The sequence below is a fragment of the Anser cygnoides genome, chromosome 9 (assembly GCF_040182565.1).
Source record: "Anser cygnoides isolate HZ-2024a breed goose chromosome 9, Taihu_goose_T2T_genome, whole genome shotgun sequence".
Classification (NCBI taxonomy): domain Eukaryota; kingdom Metazoa; phylum Chordata; class Aves; order Anseriformes; family Anatidae; genus Anser; species Anser cygnoides.
Window position 1 is genome coordinate 22,190,899 of NC_089881.1, and position 19,450 is coordinate 22,210,348.

Genomic DNA, 19,450 nt, shown 5'->3' on the forward strand with positions numbered 1-19,450 from the left:
TCCAGGTGTTCTCTGATAACTCTGAGCTCCTGAAGAATGTTCTCATATTGATTGCGTTACAGTTTGCAGCTGGGCTGCACTGTACCAGAAATATTAAAAGTAAATTTTATGGAATACGTGCAGAACTAAAACATTCTGATGTTTCTCTGTTTTATTAGCTGTATAAATACTGTTTGTGACAAACTAATTTCGCTTTCTTTTTACCACTCTAATTTCTTGTTACCCTAAGTAATGCCCGAGAAGAGGGTGCTTGTCATGTATTAAAGGTGTGTTGTTGTAAATGCTGTACAAAATAGTCCTCGCTCCTGGTTAAAAGTTAGTCAGCAGCTAAAAAATGTTTTCCTTTTGGTATCGCAGTTTATTGATTTCTTTCTTGTAGGAGACCGTTTTCTTCTTACGTTGACTTTTTATTCCTGCCCTTTCCATAATAAAGTGACAGCTAATTGTTATATGTGGTCTAGTTAATAAACTGGTAGGAAAAAAAAAAGTGCTTTATACTCAGTGAAAAGCTGACCTTTTCCAGACATCCCTTGAGCAACCTTTTGTTTCCATAGCGTTCTTCAGCAGAAAGGGGCCTTTGGTTACTTTGGACCATCAAATCCATGAAGAGTCCCCTTTCTTATGTTGTAGGCCTCTGTAATCTGAGCCCGTGTTAGTTCATGTTCAGAAAAAGAGTTTATCATTTAAAGAAAAAATCCAACCAGTTAAAGTTGCGCTTGATGATAAATGAGATAAACTGCTGATAAATGTACCAGTGAGGCAGTCACACCCACAAATTGCAATTCTGGTTGCTTAACCCAGTGGTGGTAACATATGGATGGAACTAACACCTTTTGGAAATCATAGGTAAGTGAACATTCTTGTTGAGTTCTAGCTAACACTAGAATATACACATTATTTCTAGAGGGAACCTACCTGAATTATGCTTGAACAATGGCTGCTTTTGTGGTATTTTGCAAGTACCTTCCGATTAGGAGATCACGGCAGTTGTTCGTTTGTATGAAATGAGACAATTGTCTATGCTAGGACTTGAAATTTCCGATACGTAAATCATCAGTAGTTATGGTGTAAGTAGATACTGGAGTAAAAATGACTTTCAGATTATCTCAGAAGTTCCCATCAATATTGAACTCTTTCACATACTACAGGTTTCAAAGCTAAAGGGGCAAGCATTAGGGATTGCGTAACTAAAAAACTCTAGCATGGACAGTCATTGCATCTAGGGATGTACGTTTCTAACACAGTAATTCTTTTTTCCATTGCCTTTAGGTTGTCAAGATATTGCAGATGAATTTAGAGCACAAGAAATTGATGGACAAGCTCTCCTCTTGTTGAAGGAGGATCACCTTATGAGTGCAATGAATATAAAGCTTGGACCTGCGTTAAAAATCTGTGCACGTATCAATTCATTGAAAGAATCATAGGGCATGAACACGAAGGTTTAAACAACAGTTTCTCTGTGACAAAACCAGCAGTAATATGCCAACATCTTCACCATGGCATGAGTGTTACTGTGATGTTTTGTTAAATATACGGAGTTTTTCCCACATAGACTTAAAAGTATTCCTCTGATTATACCATGTAGTCCTCTGTAGTTTCCAGCAATCTAAAAGTTCATGGTAAAGCCTGAATAATACTTTGACTTAAAGTGGGAGCTCATGGAAAAACATGAAGTTGAAATATGCTATGGTAGTTTAAATATTCCCCAATATCTACTTTATCTTGTAATTTTAAGATTAACACCCCAGCACCCCCCCCCTAATCTGAACACCATTTAGACTGTGTTACTGTATTCTGAAAGATGACTTTTCCCACATATAGCAGTTTTTGGACTGAATTCACAGAAGTGTCCACAGGCCCTGTGGAAGCACTGAAAACAGTAAAATGCTATGCATTTAGTTGTGCTCTCTGAGTTTCTTTTAGTCTGGAGCAAATTGTTTGTATGGGGTAGGTTGGCAGCCTGTTTTCCTTGTGTAGGCTTACTCTCATCTCTGCTGCTGTAGTATGTTCTTTAAGTCTGGAAATACTTTAAGCCATGTAGGCATCTCATCAAAGTCCTCATTATCAGGCTACTGAAATGCAATGGCATGACATTTTTGCCAGTGGTAACTGAAGCACATAAGTTACTTTACTCTTTGTATGCTGCTATGCACTAAGAGGGCATTAAGTTGTTAGGTTTCCAGTTTTGCGTGCTGCTAGTTAAACTAGACCAGCAGTTCTCAAATGAGGATTCAGAATGGATCCTGAGAAAGTGTGAGCACATTCAGGGTTCAGGCTCCTAAATGCCTAGGCGTGAGGGGTTGAAAACTGCAGCCAGAACAAGCTCATGTTGAGAGAAGTGTACCCTAAAGACTGGAGGTAAAGAGAAGGGATAGCATAGCTCAGACCCTCTTTTTCCTCTTACCACTTCCTTTTCTAACTTGTCTTTCCCTATAGTGCATTCCCATTGCCTCACTGGAAGCTTCCAAGAACCGTATTTTGTCCGCTGGCTAGTGTGAGCTGGGCTTGCAGTAGTCCGAGGAAGGAGCCCAGTGAGGTCCCTGCAGAGCTCGGTGCAGGAGCAGCTGCCGCAGCAGTGGAAGGAGCCTGGAGCTGTAGGTGAGCAGGAGGAGCGCCCCTGCTAGGCAGCTCTGGCAGAAATCTCTGGGGGCCCTGCTTTGTGCCTCTGGCAGGAGATTTTGGCTTGGATGCTGCAGACTCAGGCAGCGGGATTAGAGTTTCCCTCGGTGGTTACTCTTTCACGCTCTGTGCAGAACAAATATGTTTCCCCACTTACTGACACCCTCAGAAGCTACCTGGGCTCTGAGGCAGCAGCACCTTCTCGATCTTTGCTTCCCCATCATGTATTTGGACGTTCGTGGATGTATTTTGTACCTTCTGTTCCTTCCCTTTGCAGCTCCTCTCCCCTTACGGACAGGCCTAGATCTCCAAGCTCTCGTGTAGGGAAAGAAGGGCACGTGAGCTGATAGTTGCTGTGTATATTTGAATTAAATGTGTGTGTCTACAAATAATGTATTTTGTATTTTATGCAAATTAATGCATAATATATGATTGTGTAGGGAAATATTCAGGGGGACCCAAAAGTATCCCGAAAAAGAAGAGGAACTGATCTAAAGTTTGAGAACTGCTGAACTAGGTCAAAAGAAGTCGATGCACATACACTGGCTGAAAGGAAGGGTTATGACAGGTAGAATAATATGTATATTATTTAACTGACCTTAAAGAGTTGGTTGAGATTACAGAAAAAGTTGCGCTTCATTTTCCTTTAATTAGACTATTGTGTTCTTTCTATTAAGAGACCTTCTACCATTATCTTCTAGAGATCAACATTAGAACCATTGCTTTTAATTACAACTGCTTGAGCTTTCTAATAGCAGATGTTACTAATATTTTTATCAACCACTGAAAACTCCAAGTTAGGACAACCCATTGCTGTTACGTGCTAGTAAGTGGTGAGAGCCCTAATCCAAATGGCACCAAAGGCTTTTAAGAATTAATTGATGTCTGGGTTTATTTTGGAGGGAAGTTGCTAAGCACTTTCTAATTTTTTTTTTTTTTTTTTTTTTCTGTCTTCAGTTACTGTTGTCAAATAAACTTAACTGAAGGTTCGATGTTTGGCAATGTTCATTTGAAAGATACTCAAATGATGAAGACAGGTTCCCATCTGTAGCATTTCTGTAAGATACCCCGTGTAGTATATCTGTAACATATGTTCTAAAGAGTATGTTCTGTTTTGATGAGCTAATTGAAGACTAAAGATATCTTAGATATTTATCCTTTGGCTTTTGTCTTAAAGTTTTATTATTTTTATACAAAAATTTCACCGGCTAACTTTTAACCTGTTTTCTGATTGTACTGTTCTTTGGCAATGTAAAAAGTAGGTGTACTTACATGTGAATTGATAATGGCTTAAGGCATATTTAGAAATGTGGGCTGATGTTGTGAGTCCTATTTAGACCTGCAGTTAATCAATGTTACGTGCATGAGAATTTCACGGTTGTTTTCATTTTGTTTTACGAGACAGCTTTCAGGAGAACCTCTACGGCTAGTGTTTATACACAGCTCTGACTAATCACTGACAGATGCCAGGAGCACAGAGTAGACGTGCATTTGTCATGTCTGCTCTGGTTCTTCTGGTACGCTACATTTTCTGTGGTTTTGGAAGAGCCGCAGATAGTGAGTTATGCTTTAAATATTCACGAATGCAGCAACTAAGAATGTGGGCCTTACGCTTAGTGAAAGTTTTTTCTTCTTCAACTGTTTTGTCATTAACTTTCAAGCGTAGCTAAAGTCTATTGCAGAAGCTTTTGAATTTACTCAAAAAAGATTCATAATACTTGGAACAATATTCCTCCAGAACAGTTTTGCATACCGGTCATTTCTGCTTTGATTCAGGTCAGTGAGGTTTTCCCAGGTTTATGCTATTTCCCATGTGTTGATGGTATGGAATACCCCTTTGGCCAGTTTGGGTCAGCTGTCCTGGGTCTGTCCCCTCCCAGCTCCTGCTGCACCCCCAGCCTGCTCGCTGGCAGGACAGAGCAAGAAGCCGAAAAGTCCTTGGCCTGGTGTAAACACTGCTCTGCAACAATTAAAACATCAGCATGTTATCAGCGCTCTTCTCATCCTAATCCAAAACATAGCACCCTACCAGCTACTATGAGCTACTTAACTCTGTCCTAACTGGAACCAGGACACCATGGCTCTCCTCACAGATTAAGCCAGACCCTCTTTGAAAAGAGGAAGTCTTGCTGATTTTAATTGATGTTAATTTTTTTAACAGTTGCTCCCACTGGATGCGTCTACCAGAAATCCTTTCCTTTAGATTTATTTCATGGGATTTTGTATTCTGCATTCAGCTTGCTGCTGCTGTGGGCTATATCTCAGTAATCCCTGCAAGATTTCAATTCCTGTAGAAAGGAAGGCAGGACACTGTAGGATCTTAGCTTAAAAGGGACATGTTAGGTGGCTTTTTCCCTTCCTTTTTCTCCACTGGCTTCTATCCTACCTTACTCCTGAAGGCAAAGTGCACCATTAGCTCAGGGCATCCTCTCACAGAGCACTGGGCTTAATGGGACTGTTGAGATTTCTTCCAACAGAGATATGTAACTATTACACTTGTCTCAGCTCCAGAGTTTATTTGCATTTTAAAGAAATGCCCCTGAATGGTCAAAATGGGTGCGTAATTATATTCCCCTAAATGATCTGGCTGTTACCACTGAGTGCCCATGCTTTGCCGTAGGAGCAGCAAGGAAGCTAGGCCACTTGTTCAAAATCAAGACTTGTCGATGGACTGCTGACTTCTCTCAGCCACCCCATGCCTCACATTTGGCATATTTGTAAGACTTTACCACCTCGTTTATACAGAAAGTAAAAAATAGCCATCTCGTCAAGTTAAACTCAGTTGGCTTGGATCACCCCAATGTTTGTGGGGTTTTAAAGAGGCTAAATTGTAAATCCATTACACCCATTAATCTTTTTTTTATTATTATTTTATTTGCCAGAAATGATAGAGGGTAAAACTTTTCCTGTTCTTGGGTCGATATGATACCTCAGGTTTATGTCCTGCAAGTATTCACTTCCTCATTTCTCTCCTGTGAAAGCAATTTTTTCTTCTAGCTTCTTGACAAATCACAGGTGAGAATCCAGCCTTTTGAGTAGAGCAGATGGAGTCCGTCACAACTGTAGACGTGGCAGCAGGAGAAAAGAAATGTGTGAAAGTATTTGAGCAGGTTTACAATAGCTTTTGGATCACTTCCTTATCTTGATCTTAGCTGTAAGGAAATTTTCAGGTGTAAAGCCATTTTTTAACTGTAGTTTGAATAGAAGTATATGTAGTGAGACTTTGCTAGCTGGTGTCTCACTAGCAATAGTGCTGCCTATTTCAGGCTGCTCTCATCACAATATCAACGCAGAAACAGCTTAATAGCGTAAGAAATTTCTTATTCATTGACAGATATACAACTCAAGCTGATCAAAGAACTCAGTGACAGCTGCGCGGTGAGTCCTCGTTTTGCAAGTAATTAGGCATCCACATACTTTGTAGCACGAGTAGTTCTCCTGATGGCATTGAGGCTATTCATGTTAAAATTAAGCATTTATATTAAAGCTTGCAGAGTTATTTTCTCTTACCAATATGGCACAGAGATTTTCCGTTAGCATATATTTGGATACATAGTTGTCTAACCAGACTTGTACTCATCAGTTGTTCTAGGCTACAGATAATGACTCTACAAAAGAATCTGTTTGGGATACTTTTCTCTTTTTTTTTTTTGAACTTTCACCAAACTTAGAGATGGAGAGAAACTAACAAGTCAATGTGTTTTGTTGCAAGTACACAGCTTCTGTTGAATGCTGAGTGGAATAGGGATTAACGGAGCTAAAAATGCATTATTTCAATGTAAAGTGTTAATAATGGCTCGTAGTGAATACATTTTTTAGTCACTCTTGCACAATTAACTGTAGTTTCAGACAGGAAGTATTATGATGAGAAAGCAATTTAAAATCATTTAATGCTTAGTTCACTTAAGCTAAGTCTCAATTAAGTTCTTTTTAAAGGAATTTGCCTTTGGTAATGAGAATTTAGTTAGGTTCTATGGGTTCTGTGTAGCTAAATCCACTGGATGGCTTTGAAAATAGCAACATTAAAAAAAAAAAAAGGTAATTATGATATAGACAAGTGCCTGCAGTGTAGATGCTATGTCCAATTTCTCTTTCAAAAACTGTCCCTAATGTAGTCCAAGAGCTATAATCAGAGACTGGGACATAGATCGAATGCAAAAGCAGGTCGGACACGTTACCTTGATCCATATGAATTGGGCTGATTTACTTCTACCTTCTGCGTAACTGTGGAGGCGCTCTATCACGTGCCATTTCTTCTCCATATGGATTTAGCACATTTGGTGCTTTTTGCCCTGTTGGGTCTCAGCTGTGTTGGCCGGAGCATTTTGTGTCGTGCTCGTCTCCTGGGTGGTATGGTCAGCACTTCCACAGGTATTCAAGGCCCCCCTTCTAAGCTGCTACATAGGCTTGTGCAACCTCTGTGTTGTAACTCATACACACCTGCTTATTCACGTGGAGGTTGTACTTATTATTTACTGGTCTCTCATAGCTGAGAGGAAGGGAAAAAAAATTCAAAGGTGTGAACAGGCTTGTAATGGAAGATATGTAGCAAGCTTATGGTCTGGCTTTTGTTGCTGTTGATCTAACACGGTTCTGGAAGTCAGTGTTGTGAGCAGATTTCAAGTTAAAAATTTTAAACTTCCAGCTTGTATTAACTTCCTGCTAAATTATACAAAATGATTGTTTTACAAGTAAGGATCTGGAAAAATGAGATCTGAAGAGATGTTTCCATCTAGAAGGAATTATAATTCGAGCACAAATGTACATTCATAGAATAATGATATTGCTTTGAATGCAATACATAACATTTAAGAAGTATTTTTAATGATGTGTAAAAGCACTATTTTTACATAGGGCTGTTGCGAGGCTTATAGTGTGGATCGTAGGTGCCAAATAAAGGTGCCCTCGCTGATGGTGGGATTAAGCTAGAAGCACAAATAGAATTGATTTATGGCACACATCTGCTTTGTGGCTCTGGTCAACATGCGAGAAGACTTGGGTTGTCCTGTACTACCTGCTCAGTGTTTTGGCAGCTGGGACGTTACGTCCTCTATTTGGAAAGTAGATGGTTGAAAGAACAATGAAATGTTCTGCAGAGCCAGCTTCCCTTTAAGAATTCTTTGTGCTGTAGTCTTAGCAAACCAGTACTGATCGGGAAAGATGTGTGTAAGAAGAAAGGTTTTATTAATGAGTGCCAAATACTTTCACTTAGGGTTGAAAACACATAGAATAGCTCACTAAATTCAATGTTGATTTTTAAGGGATTTTGTTTCAAGAAAAGTACAGAAGTTTCTCATAAAGGGTTAATATTTTCACCACTGTTACCACTAATATTATATAATTCTATAAGAATTAAAGGACTGTAAAATGTTTGCATGGTATAAGGTCATTAGTTACTGGCACAGCACAAGTAGTGTAACCTAGAGGTTAGTGATTGTCTGTAGTTTGGATTATTTCAGATATTGCTACCTTCCTAACATAGTTTCTCCTCTTTCAGTCTTGCAGTGAAACTGTAATCCTGTTTTACAAAATAATGGTTTATGGTTTTATTGCTGTGCTCAAGGCTCAGTGTTACGATTTCCCAGAAGCACCAGATAAAAGAAAATGCACGAAGAGAGGAAAAGTCTGTTAGGAGGATAATAGAATGAAGATCACAACTGGATCAGATATCTCCCTCTGTTAAAAGTTAAGGATAAAAATGGGCTTAAAATGGGCTACTATTAATATATTTTAAAATAGTTACACATCAGTAGGCTAAGATGCCACAGTTGGATGCTATGTTGAGACCTGTAGTGCTGCTACTACCTACGTGGTGGCTGTAATGACAGCCTACAGGTTGATCCTTTTTGACGCTTCTTCCCAAAAAGTATGAAAGAAAGAGTTTGATTGTAACACAGGGATGTGACATCAGTATATTAATATTTGATTTGCCTGCATGTTGTGGCTTCCCTGTAAAATTACAATTTTAAAAACTTAAAATGTCTTTAGAAGCAGTGCAGCAACTATGGGAATTCTGCTGTGTCGGAACAGATGGGGATGGGTAAACTTTAATTACAGGTTGAGAATCTGAACCACAGCGATAAATACATCTGTACCTTACCCAACTTCTTGCAGTTCCAGTTCTGGGTACATCAGTGAATCAGAAGGGTGAGACTAACCACACCAAAAGAAGCATCTGAATTGTGTGTTCTTGAAAATAAGGCTTCATCTGATGTTAAGTGAATTTAAAATTAGATATTTTCCCTTGCCTGCCAAATCTGTATGGATTAGTTATTTCATGATCTTCTGAAATGCCTGGTGCATTGCTGTCTGAGATACTTGCTGGTTTTTAAATGGAATTAGGTTTTGTAAATATTTTGTCAATCCCATTTCAGTGGGTGTCCAGTCTATATATAACCTGAGGAAATGCTGTGTCCAAAAATACGGTTAGACATATTTTGTCCTATAGCATCTCAAGCACTAAGTAACAGCAATTGGAAACTAGGTGCAGGGAGTGATTGCTTAAGGTCATTTTTCAAGGTTAACGTTATACATGCTTTCCTACTTTTAATGTGGAAATAGAATTTCCTTCAATACGGTATCCAGCATAAAGGATGAAACAATTTGTGGTGCCAAACACTTCAAACTATGTTGCTAAACATTGCTGCCTCTAATTACACTACTTTTAAAATTCAGTTGTTGATCCTTTACTGTCATTTTGATGGCCTTTTTAACAGATTTTCCAGAAACCATTTTCTGCTGCTGTAACAACGCTGTCCTTTTGGTTTCATTTCTGAAACGTTGTCACTGAAACCTCAAAGAAATGTTACCACCCACTGTGGGTCAAAGAAGCACTATGTGGGGTGAAGTAATAAATCAGAATAATTGGACTTTGATATATTGCAGAAATGTAAGATTAATATATGGTATGTGATTGTAAATTCTTATCATGGAGTGATATACTGGAATATTCTTTTATAAGAAATTTTAGCACATGTATCACGAAATTCTGCAATTAAAACGTATGTCTATAATTGATATATAGTATTGTAAATGGTAACCCAAAAATTAAATTTTACAGTTGAAGAGCACAGTGAATATGTAAAAATATGATCTTCACTTTGTGAATCATTTTTTTTAAAAAGCACTTTCCTATTACCAACTAGCATGTGAATGAATTTTAGATTCTCTCATTTGTTATGAATCCGTAGAAGTGAGATTACTTTAATCTGTCTGTTAATGGATAAATTGATTATACAAATGCTGAAACAAAGCACCTTATACTATGCTGCTTAAACTTGCTTGTAATTGCACCTTTTGTTACCTGCAGATTTTTCTTAATGAGTATTCTTGTGTGATATCATTGTTCCCTGTGGGTCTGAGTGAATGATTAACCAACCAACCTGCAGCGTCATTTACTTCTATAGTTTCTATTTCAATATAATATTGTACTGTGAGTTCAGTGCTTCAGAAATAAATGCTACTTCCATTTGTCTGCTTTGGTTGTGTATCACGTTTATCTCCTGCAAAATTCAACCAAGAGTTTAATCTTCATTGAACTGTAAGAACTTGAAAACTAAGGAAATGCTTTTGCTAGAAGTCTGAATAATTTTTCCCCTACTGAAGTAGACCTGCTTCAGCAAGTATAACTACTTTAATATCAGAGTAATCTTGGCTGCAAAATAAATTCTATTCTACTTTAACCTGTTCTTTAACCCCTGGCATGTACTTACGTGTATCAAGAAACCTTGTAAGAGGATACATGTCTGCTTAGTTGAGGGAGTCTAGCTGAACTGTTCATAGTAAGCATATTTGTATTTGTTCTGCATTAAAGCTCTTACTGCTCTGTTTGTAGACGAATAATTTTTAATATGCATATATACATCAGAGAAGCAGTAGCAAAGAAATAATGAAACATCACCTTTCCTGTAGTTGTGAAAGTTACACATCTTGCAATATTGTATGTAAACAAAGCTTGTATTTCTGTAGGAGGTATAGCTTTAACTAAAACAATTTATTCCTCATTAAACATACAAAAAAGCCTTAATTTAAGTTAAACTGACAAAAAGTTACTTTAACAAGAAGATAGACTTCAAAAAATCACAGTTGTTTGAACATGACAGTAGCTTACTCGTATCTAACTGATAAAAGGGCTCCAGCTTAGAAAAATACTTTATTGCATTTTATTCTATAAAACCTGAGATCATTCCATTTAAAACAAGTGTAACATTCTAGTAAAAACATAAGGCTTAACTGAAAACGTGTTTTTTGGAAGTATTGGTCTTCTATAAAACCCATACTTTAACCTCTTTGGACCGGCAGTAAAGCCTAGTGTAGAAGCATGCAGTGCCCGCATCCTGGTGCGATATTTGTTACTATCCTTGTGAATGTTGGATTCTTTTCCATGGGTTGTAGCTCTGGAGATGCTTCTTTGTATTATCTGTAAGGACACTGTCACAGAGCATCCAAGTACGTGCTTCAGCCACACAGCACTTACTTGCAGTCTTTTCAGTCAGCAGCTCGTTAACAGATCACAATTACTGTGCCCGGCTTTTCAGCTGGCTCTGTGTTTTCATTGTTAAATGGCATAAAGCAGAATTTCCAGCTAACAAATGGGTCTGTAGACCACATCTCCTCTGTCAATTCGACATCGTGACATCGACACCAGTACGCTACTGCAATGAGAAAGCTGTTGATGAAGTACAGCCAGGGGACATTCATCTCCATGTAGGCCGGAATCCGAGCACCAAGAAACAAAATGATAAACTGAAGAAGCACAAAAGGTGCCCAAGTGCCAAGGAAACAGACGAGGAGTCTGGTCAGAAGTTGCCACTTAAAGCAAGTGCCGTTGTTGTTAGACGCGTACGAGAACATCAGAACAGGCTGACTGGCAAAAGAAACCAGCCTGACAGACAGTATCATGGTTATAACTTCCTTCCGAGAGACCATGAAAGCCATGCCTATGAGAAGCAGCATGGCAAACGAGACGGCGTAGCTCTGCACGCTGACATAGAGAGGACACTGATAAGGAGAAAAATGGTTCCGAATTTCTAGTTCTTCGTAGATAGCAGGAACTTTCAGAATACAAAAAAAAACTGAAATCCATATAAAAATCACAACAAGTACATAAAATAGTCTTTGGCCTTGTCTAGGAGATTGAGAGGTTTGGGCTATAGTCATGTAATAATCCAGACCAGCCACGAGACATACTGGGTAATGCAAAATACCGTAAGTAAGAGAAATTATCTGAGTGAAGAGGCAGATATGGTACTTTGTAAATCTTACACCCCAGAGCGCAAAGTCTTCAAAATAGAAAATGACAGCTATATTGATCAGCAGGATGAAATCAAGAAGTGCCAAAGAAACACAGAAGTATCCCATAAAACTAACTTTCACATTTTTTTGCTTAACTTGCAACATGAAGAAATCAAGGGACACTTTTCCAAGCATAATCAGAAGCAGCATGCAGCTGATCTCAAAAGGCTGGTGGACCTGCGGGTAGTGGTACTGACCAGAACAATTTTCACAGAATAGAGCAGCCATCCTCCAACAGTAAGAGCCAGCAAAATAAACATCACAGGGCACCGTGCTTCATGTCTGAAAAGGAAAAAAAAAGAGGTTGTAGGGATTTATTTCTGGTGTAGTTTTACCTATACATTATTCCCTATCATAGCAACTACCAAATCTACATCTGAATTTTCCAGGCTCCTTAATTAAGGTTAAAAGCTTCAATAAAACAAGGAACACCTACATTTTATGTTCTTCTAAGTATACTCTTAAGAGAGTTAAAAAGTCAACGTAGACCTAAGTTACTTTTCTACCTACTTTCCTAAGGGAAGGTTTCAGAAATAAGGTTGACTGTGCTGCTTCCCTTTAGAAAGCATGGAGGTCTTTCTGTCCAGCTGGGCAGGCGGGTAGGTGGTTCAGCGCCACTACATATTTTGAAGAAATTAGATAACCACATCGGACAGAAATGGTGCAACCAGCAGGACATGTTACGTTATGGCCTCACAGTTTGTTATGCTCATAGAATCTGTATGGAATTGAGACCGCAGAAATATCCCGAAAGCAGACAAGACATCAAAACAACTCATCCTGTTTAGTTGCTAAAATCTGGCAACCAAAATAAACACGCTTCATTAGTTGATTGGGGTTTTTGTTCATCCTTTAGCAATATAAGTTATACAGCAATAGGCACCTCAGGATTGCTGTTTTTCCCCTTGGACTTGTTATAACTTTCCTTACAATGTCTTCCCATGCGATAATTCCTAAGAAAAATGAACACGGAATGGCTTCATGCACATCAACACAACGTATCAGAAAAAGCTCTCCATTCTTTCTTCTCTAAGGGAACAGGACAGTGATACCAGAATTTTTCACAGCACGTCTCCTTAGAACCACAGATGAAAGCGAAGCATTAAATGTTTTCCCACTTTTAACTCTGCTATTCTGCAAAACTGGTAATTGCTACTTTGCTTATTTTGCCCTTCCCCTCCTTTTAGGCAACGCAGGTGCTTAATACTTCTGGTTTTTGCTTGGAGAGAAGTGGATGTGAGGAAAGTTTAAAGCCTGTCTGCAACCTTAGTCTGAAATGGCACATAGTGCAGGTCACCTGTGCTGAAGCCCGCTGCTAGGAAGCACTTCAGGCCTTTTCTACAGGTTGTTATTTTTGTTGTTTTTAAACCTTTAGCGGTCTCAGTAAGGGAGCAGCAAGCTGTCCAGGCCGATGGCAGAGCTACACCTCTAACTGACAGCTGCTGAACCGGAGGGTGAGGAACGGCGTCCGCACACCCAGCAACAGCAGCGAAGAGACCAGGGCAGCTGCAGGCAGCCTCGCAGCATCCCGGTGAGCCACCATTCGCTCACGTTTAAATTGACACCAACATTTTACTACCGGTTTGCCAGAGCTGGTGAGCAGCTGAGCCAGGTGTCTCCTGAAAAGCCAAACAAGACGAGCAAGTGAAGGCACTCGGCAGCACGTCTCCACCGCTGCGCCCTGCTAGCAGCCTACCTGGGCTTGAAGCTTCGTTGTTATTCTGCACAGGTACAGCCCGTCCTCCGAAGCCGAGTACGCGTTACGGAACAATTTACACCAGCCATCTGCCCTGTGCATCTGCTCTTCGTGGTCGCGGGGAGGAGAAACCTGCGCGCAGAGCCGCGGCGGCCTCAATCCCCTCGTCAGCGGGTCGGGGGGGGGGACCCGGGCTGAGCAGCGGGGGTGTTAACAACGCGTCCCCCAAAATCCGCTCATCCCCGGAGCTCGGAAAGGATTTCTCTCCTTCTTCCTGGCGCTGTCCCCGGCACCCTCCTGCCGGCACTGCCGAGGGAGCTGCTCGCAGGGCACACACAGCACACGCCGCTGCTCCCCCCCTCACGGGGCTCTACCCCGCGGGGTCGCCGCGGCTGAGGGAGGCGCCTCTGAGGGGAAGCCGGGGCTGGGGGTCCCGGGGGGGGGGTCCCGCCCGGCCCTTGCCCACCGAGGAAGCCCACCTGCCGCCCACCGGTCCCGGGACGTGCCCGGCTGCCGCAGCCCCGCCGCCGCCTCCTCAGCCGGCGGCCATCTCCGCCCCTAACCACCGCCAGGGTGGGGAAGGGCCGGGCGGGGAGGGAGAGCCGGGGAGGGTGGGGAAGGGCCGGGCGAGGAAGGGCCGCGTGAGGAGGGAGAGCCGGGGAGGGTGGGGAAGGGCCGGGCGAGGAAGGAGCCTGGGGCCGGGCCCGGCTGAGGCGAGGCGGGGCCCTGTGAGAGGAGCCGGCGGTGAGCGCGGCGCTCCCGGGCGGTGAGGGGAGAGCGGGGCTGCGAATGGAGACGGGATGGCGGAGAGGGCCCGGCTCCGTGTACAGAGCCGGGACAGGGCCGGGACAGGGCCGGGGGGCTGCGGCCGTGCCACCGGGAGGGCGACGGGCACGGCCCCGGGTGGCAGCGCCTCGCCCCGGGGGCCCTGTGTGGCTGCCGGCTCGGGTGGGCAACAGCAGTGTGTACGGAGGTCCCGTCCCAGCAGGTCCCTTCCCAACAGATCCCCTTCCCAAAAGGTCCCTTCCCAAAGACGGCACCGAAAGGACCAAGCGGGCTTTCAGAAATTTAATTTCTTCTGTTTCTTTCCAGGTCTCGCAGCTGGAAGAGCCCTCGGTGCTTTCAGGGATGCGGGATGCCACCTGGCCCCATCAGGCATCTCCCGGCCCGTCGGCGGTGCCCCGCGTGGAGCAGCCGGTGGGTTTCTCCGGGCCGTGGCGGCTCCCCAAGTGCCCCACGTCCGTGGGCTTCCACGGGCACCTTCCCCTTCCCGCACCAAACACAGCGTGCCCCCAAGCGCGGGGCACGTTGCCTTCTTACCGTGTCTCTGCTCTTTGATGGGACCGTAGGGTAAACTTAAATGTTGGAGAATTTGGCCAATAGTGCAATGATTCGCTTTTTCTACATCATTTAATGGTTTTATAAAACACTCCTGGTTTTGAAATGCAACGCAAAATTCTGCAATCCCTCAGTACTGTAGGTATATCATTTTACATACAGGAACTTTCTCCGCATAATACAGTTAAAGGATTATATAGAAAATACTAAGGAATATTTCACTGTGGACATCATCTTGGCAAAAAGATCTTTTTGCAAATGGCTCTCCCAGCGCTGTCCTTCTCTGAGACTTTTAGCAATTAAGAAAAGTTTGGAAGCAGGTTAGGAAATAGCCATTGTTTGTTTTAAGATAATGGTGAATTCAAGTGGATAATCCTGCAAGTACAACATAAAACCTTCTAAATGGGTTGGCCTTTTGGCTTGGACATCCTGTAGCAATCTACTTAATAGAGTTTAAAAATGCACAGAATAGAATTTTCTCCTCCTCCAGATCAGCCTACTAATTTAGTTTTCCATTTGTTGTTTTATTTCCCATCTAGCAACAAATGTAGGATAAGAGCACATCCTGCTGCTGGTGTGGCTCGCTGAGAGTCCTGAGCGTTGCTTCTTGAGTTAATTGGAAGTGGTTTCCTGTTGGCTATGGCTTTCTGTTGGCTGCATGTATGCAATATAGCTGTCATTCTATGGCATTTTTTTTTTTCCCCCCATTATGTGTTTGGTAATTCAGAGATAAATCTAAGGAGAGGCGTGGAAGCCTGTGAGCTCAATGCTGCAGCACCCGTCCTGTGTGTGCAGAATGGAGCCCGGAGCCCGGCGCTGCCACTCCTCTGCCCCCAAGGCAGCAAGTTGGCCGTGCCAGGTGCTTGTCCAGGCTCGCTCACTGAGCAGGAGGTGCTAGTGTGAGTCACTGGGAGATCTGGGAAGAGATAGTGTCCATCCAGCCTTTCTCAAAAACTAGGTGCTGGCAGGAGTAAATGGCATCTGTTAGATGATTCCTGCGGGTTGGGCCACCTCCGAAAGGTAGGCAGAACACGTAATTTCTGCGACCTAATCAGGCTTAGGAGAGAGAAATCTTTGGGAGCTTTTCGGATTTAACTTACTCAATTTAACTTAGTCTTTTATTGGGTCTAAACTTCAGTCTCTGAGCGTGGAGCAGCCGTATTCTTAGCATGTCTAGTGCCCGTTGGGAGGGAAACATGTTTTTTGTCTTTCTTGAAGGCTAAATAAAAAATCAGTGATGGATCTATCCATGTTTGATCTGTATGTACAAAAGTATCAGGTTGGCTGGTAATCTCTCTTCTAAAAGCAATTAACTCTGGTACTCTGGAATTAAATTCAAGTGTTGATAGAGTGCTAATTTTTGTCTTCCCTGTTTCCTCTCACTGTTTAAATAAGCTCTCATTTTTTATTTTTTTTTTCAGACTACGATATCAATCATCTTGTTTTTCCACAAAGAAACAATAACTTTTTTTTTTTTTCCCAGAAATTAAACTAATCTTGAGCAGCATTCACATTGGCAATATTTACTTATCCAAATAGCAGTTATTAGGACTGTTACACAGATTGCAACGCAACAAGAAAATGTTTACACCTAGAATGGGTATTTCACCATCGGAGCACCCAGTCCGCTGTGTGGTCCCATTCACCAGTATCTGACTGGCAATGCCCTCGGTAATAGTTTATTCTCTTCTTAGTTCTAATCAAAGTAAATCAGAAAAAGTGATTTTTCCGGTGCTGGCTAGTAAAATGTTGGGCTGGAGCCTTTCTGATATTTTTGTTTCTGATCACTACTTTCTTTCTGACTGCAGAAACTACTGTTCTGGCCTATGTGGGGAGATACCCGGATGGTGGAAACGAGCAACCAGGAAGGGAAGGGGACGGTTTAAGCATTTCTTTCTGCTGATAAAGATCTTAATGTGTGCGTGACCTCCAGAGTGCGCAGCCCAGCATGTCAGCTCCATGCTTGGTTAGCTTTCTGGGCAGGCTCCTCTGCGTGTCCCACAGGGGCAAGTTGCGTAGGCTCTTGCAATCAAATTTTCTTTTGTCAGCTCAAACAGAGGAAGAAGGGATCGGAAGCCACTTCGGCATGCACTGTATTTTGGGATAATCTTACGTGTCCAACATCCCCGAGTTAATGTTGGAACTACTACTTAGCTTCCCTTTCCCTCTTCCAAGACCCACTGCGGTGCTTGTTTGAAAGCTTGTTTGTTGCTCACTGATTACTCTCAAGTGATTGTTTTCTGCTCCGGAATGCTACATCTCATCTTCCTGTTTTTCAAACATAAAATAATGAAAGGAGGGAAGACCTCAAAATCAAACACGTTGCTTTGCATTGGCAGCTCCTTCTCATTGTGTTAGGAGCTGCTCGCGCTCAGTGTTGAGTAAGGTCAGGCTCTTCTTTAGTGTCTGCTCAGTTTGCAGCTTTGCAGGAAAATGTGCAGGTATTTGACAAATACTCTGCTCTTAAGTAATGGCTTGAGCCATCCTGCTTGATCGAGGTGGCTGCGTTTATGTGCCTGTGCGGCTGTAGAAAGGTTTGAGAAATGAATGCGTATTTGCATACAGGCACCTGTGTGTGAAGGACCAAAGACTGCCTGTCCCAGGAGGTGGGTGCTTGAAGTGATACAGCAAAGCTCTTGCAACAGCTTCTCCATGCATTTTTCAAATCACGTTGTGGTTCTGTGTCCCCTGCACCTGTAAGAAACTCGGGTAGATGCGTCCTTCCTTCTTCGAGACAATAACAAATAGGACTTCAGTAGGCATCGATAACAAATAGGACTTCTTTGCCATTGTGTGAAGGAACTTAGGTTATGGTTCCTGGGTAGTGAGCCCTGAATCTTGTTTTTTTTCCCCCCAGATCTTCCTGTCCGGGCCTTGTTGTGCTGCAGAAGCTAGTTGCCAACTGCCCCTTCATTCAAGTGAGCAGAAGGAATAAATTTACATCTCATCCTTGTGAGTTCAAGAAATCTCACGTTGATATGGGGGATTCCCCAAGCCATGTGGGAGCAAGACGGGGGAATCAAACGTGTATTTATGCATTTTGATGTCACGTGGGCAGAGCTACAGACTGAGGAGTGAACTCCTGGAGAAATTATTATGAAAAAATCAGTGTCCTGAGCAGCAGAGGTTTGGGCTGTGGCTTAATTTGGTGGTGAGTGGACATAACAGCCGTGAGCAGAGCTGGCAGGAGACCAGGTGGGTGCAGAATGTCATCTCCAGAGTGCATTTGTACGTGGAGATGAGTGCTGGTGTGATGCAGCCTTTCCCGTGTCCTTTTTCTTGGGCATGCCTTTAGCTGGGTGTTGCCTAGCAGAGCATGTTTAATGCCCTATTAGATCTTATGCCTTGTCAGCACAGGATTAGCAATCTGAGTTTTGCAATGGCCTGGTGAGCAAGCATTGTGTAGTTGCTGTTCCTGAAAGGCCATTAGGGTGTTTATGAAGATTTTAATAAAATATTTATCTAAGAAATGCATGTCAAGGGACAGCTTATTTTATAACGAAGACGATATTTGATCCGGGTCCCATTTACAAGATGTTTTCATGTGCTTTTCAGGAATCTTTTAAAAGCACAGACAATGTGCATTCCTTCTTACTTGCCTTGATTTTTGCACCTCAGGAGAAGTAAGGGGGGAGGTAAATGTAGCAAATTGCTTTGTTACTCAAGGTATAGAGGTGAGAAGAAATTTTTGCTCATTTTTGCCAGCACTGATGGTTCTTTCTGTGTTGTTGCCTTTACGTGGAGGTTGCCACTATTCAGAAGGCATGAATGTGTCAGAATAAGTGGCTCTGTCTCACTAGTATGCTGAATAAAACAAGATGTTTTGCCTCTGGGCAAAGCAGATTGTAAAGCTAGGTTTTCATAACCTACTCTTCTTCCTCTTTCAGGTGAAGCAGTCGGTGTTCTGCTTCCTGTTTTCCTTCCCTCGTGTCTCTGAGCTGATTGAAGAAGGTTTTAGCAAGAAACTCGTGTTTCAAAACAACGTACTTTCAGGTCTCAGCCAGAGAACATCTAGTCTCATCCTCCATAGGCTTATGGGACGTGATGCTGTTCAGAGGGTGTTTGATTTTGCTTTTAACTTAGCTACAAATAACACCTTGTGATTCAGCCTGTAACAGATCTCCTCTAAGATTAAGTTCACGGGCTGGAACCGAACTGTGCTGAAGTCCAGATGTGAATCTGCTTTCTTCAGGGCCTTAGTTGTAGTGGCATTTTTTTTTTTTTCAAAAGAAAACCTTTCTCTAGGACTTACTCTGTGTCATTTACATCTTCACTGGATCCTGGCTACAGAGTACTTTCAAGGATCATGAGCTTAGCCTTTCTTGTGTTTGGTTTCTGTTCTTCATTACGGGGATTAGTGATGGTCACCACCTGTACAGAATATTTTGATCTGTATCCAAAGCATTGTTGGTGTCCACTGAGTAATTATCTCTCTCTTTACTTGAACTTGCACTGAAACCATTTGCACAGTGCAATTGCTAACTCTAACTTCTCTCAGAAGTC

General features: G+C 42.2%; 2 protein-coding genes across 13 annotated transcripts in view; one reads left to right on the forward strand and one right to left on the reverse strand.

The window, feature by feature from the left end:
- The window catches only part of PHC3 (polyhomeotic homolog 3), a 37,007-nt gene extending 26,914 nt beyond the window's left edge, over nucleotides 1-10,093 (forward strand). For 8 of the 11 annotated variants that reach the window (XM_067002399.1, XM_067002400.1, XM_067002402.1 and 5 more), the window contains one exon: nucleotides 1,270-10,093. In XM_067002399.1, the coding sequence (XP_066858500.1) occupies nucleotides 1,270-1,424 (155 nt within the window). In that variant the 3' untranslated portion in view covers nucleotides 1,425-10,093. The remainder of the gene's footprint in view (nucleotides 1-1,269) is intronic. The other 3 variants (XR_010833536.1, XR_010833537.1, XR_010833535.1) reach the window with 2 other exon arrangements.
- A 171-nt stretch (nucleotides 10,094-10,264) lies between these two features.
- GPR160 (G protein-coupled receptor 160) lies at nucleotides 10,265-14,208 on the reverse strand. 2 transcript variants are annotated; one of them, XM_048059302.2, is made up of 2 exons: nucleotides 14,089-14,208; nucleotides 10,265-12,195 (listed from the first exon to the last, which is right to left on the reverse strand). In XM_048059302.2, the coding sequence occupies exon 2, from the start codon at nucleotides 12,139-12,141 to the stop codon at nucleotides 11,122-11,124; it is 1,020 nt and encodes a 339-aa protein (XP_047915259.2). In that variant the 5' UTR covers nucleotides 12,142-12,195; nucleotides 14,089-14,208; the 3' UTR covers nucleotides 10,265-11,121. The 2 variants fall into 2 exon arrangements, with proteins under 2 accessions (XP_047915259.2, XP_013030160.3); XM_013174706.3 differs by lacking the exon at nucleotides 14,089-14,208 and adding an exon at nucleotides 13,610-14,038.
- Between the last annotated feature and the right edge of the window lie 5,242 nt (nucleotides 14,209-19,450).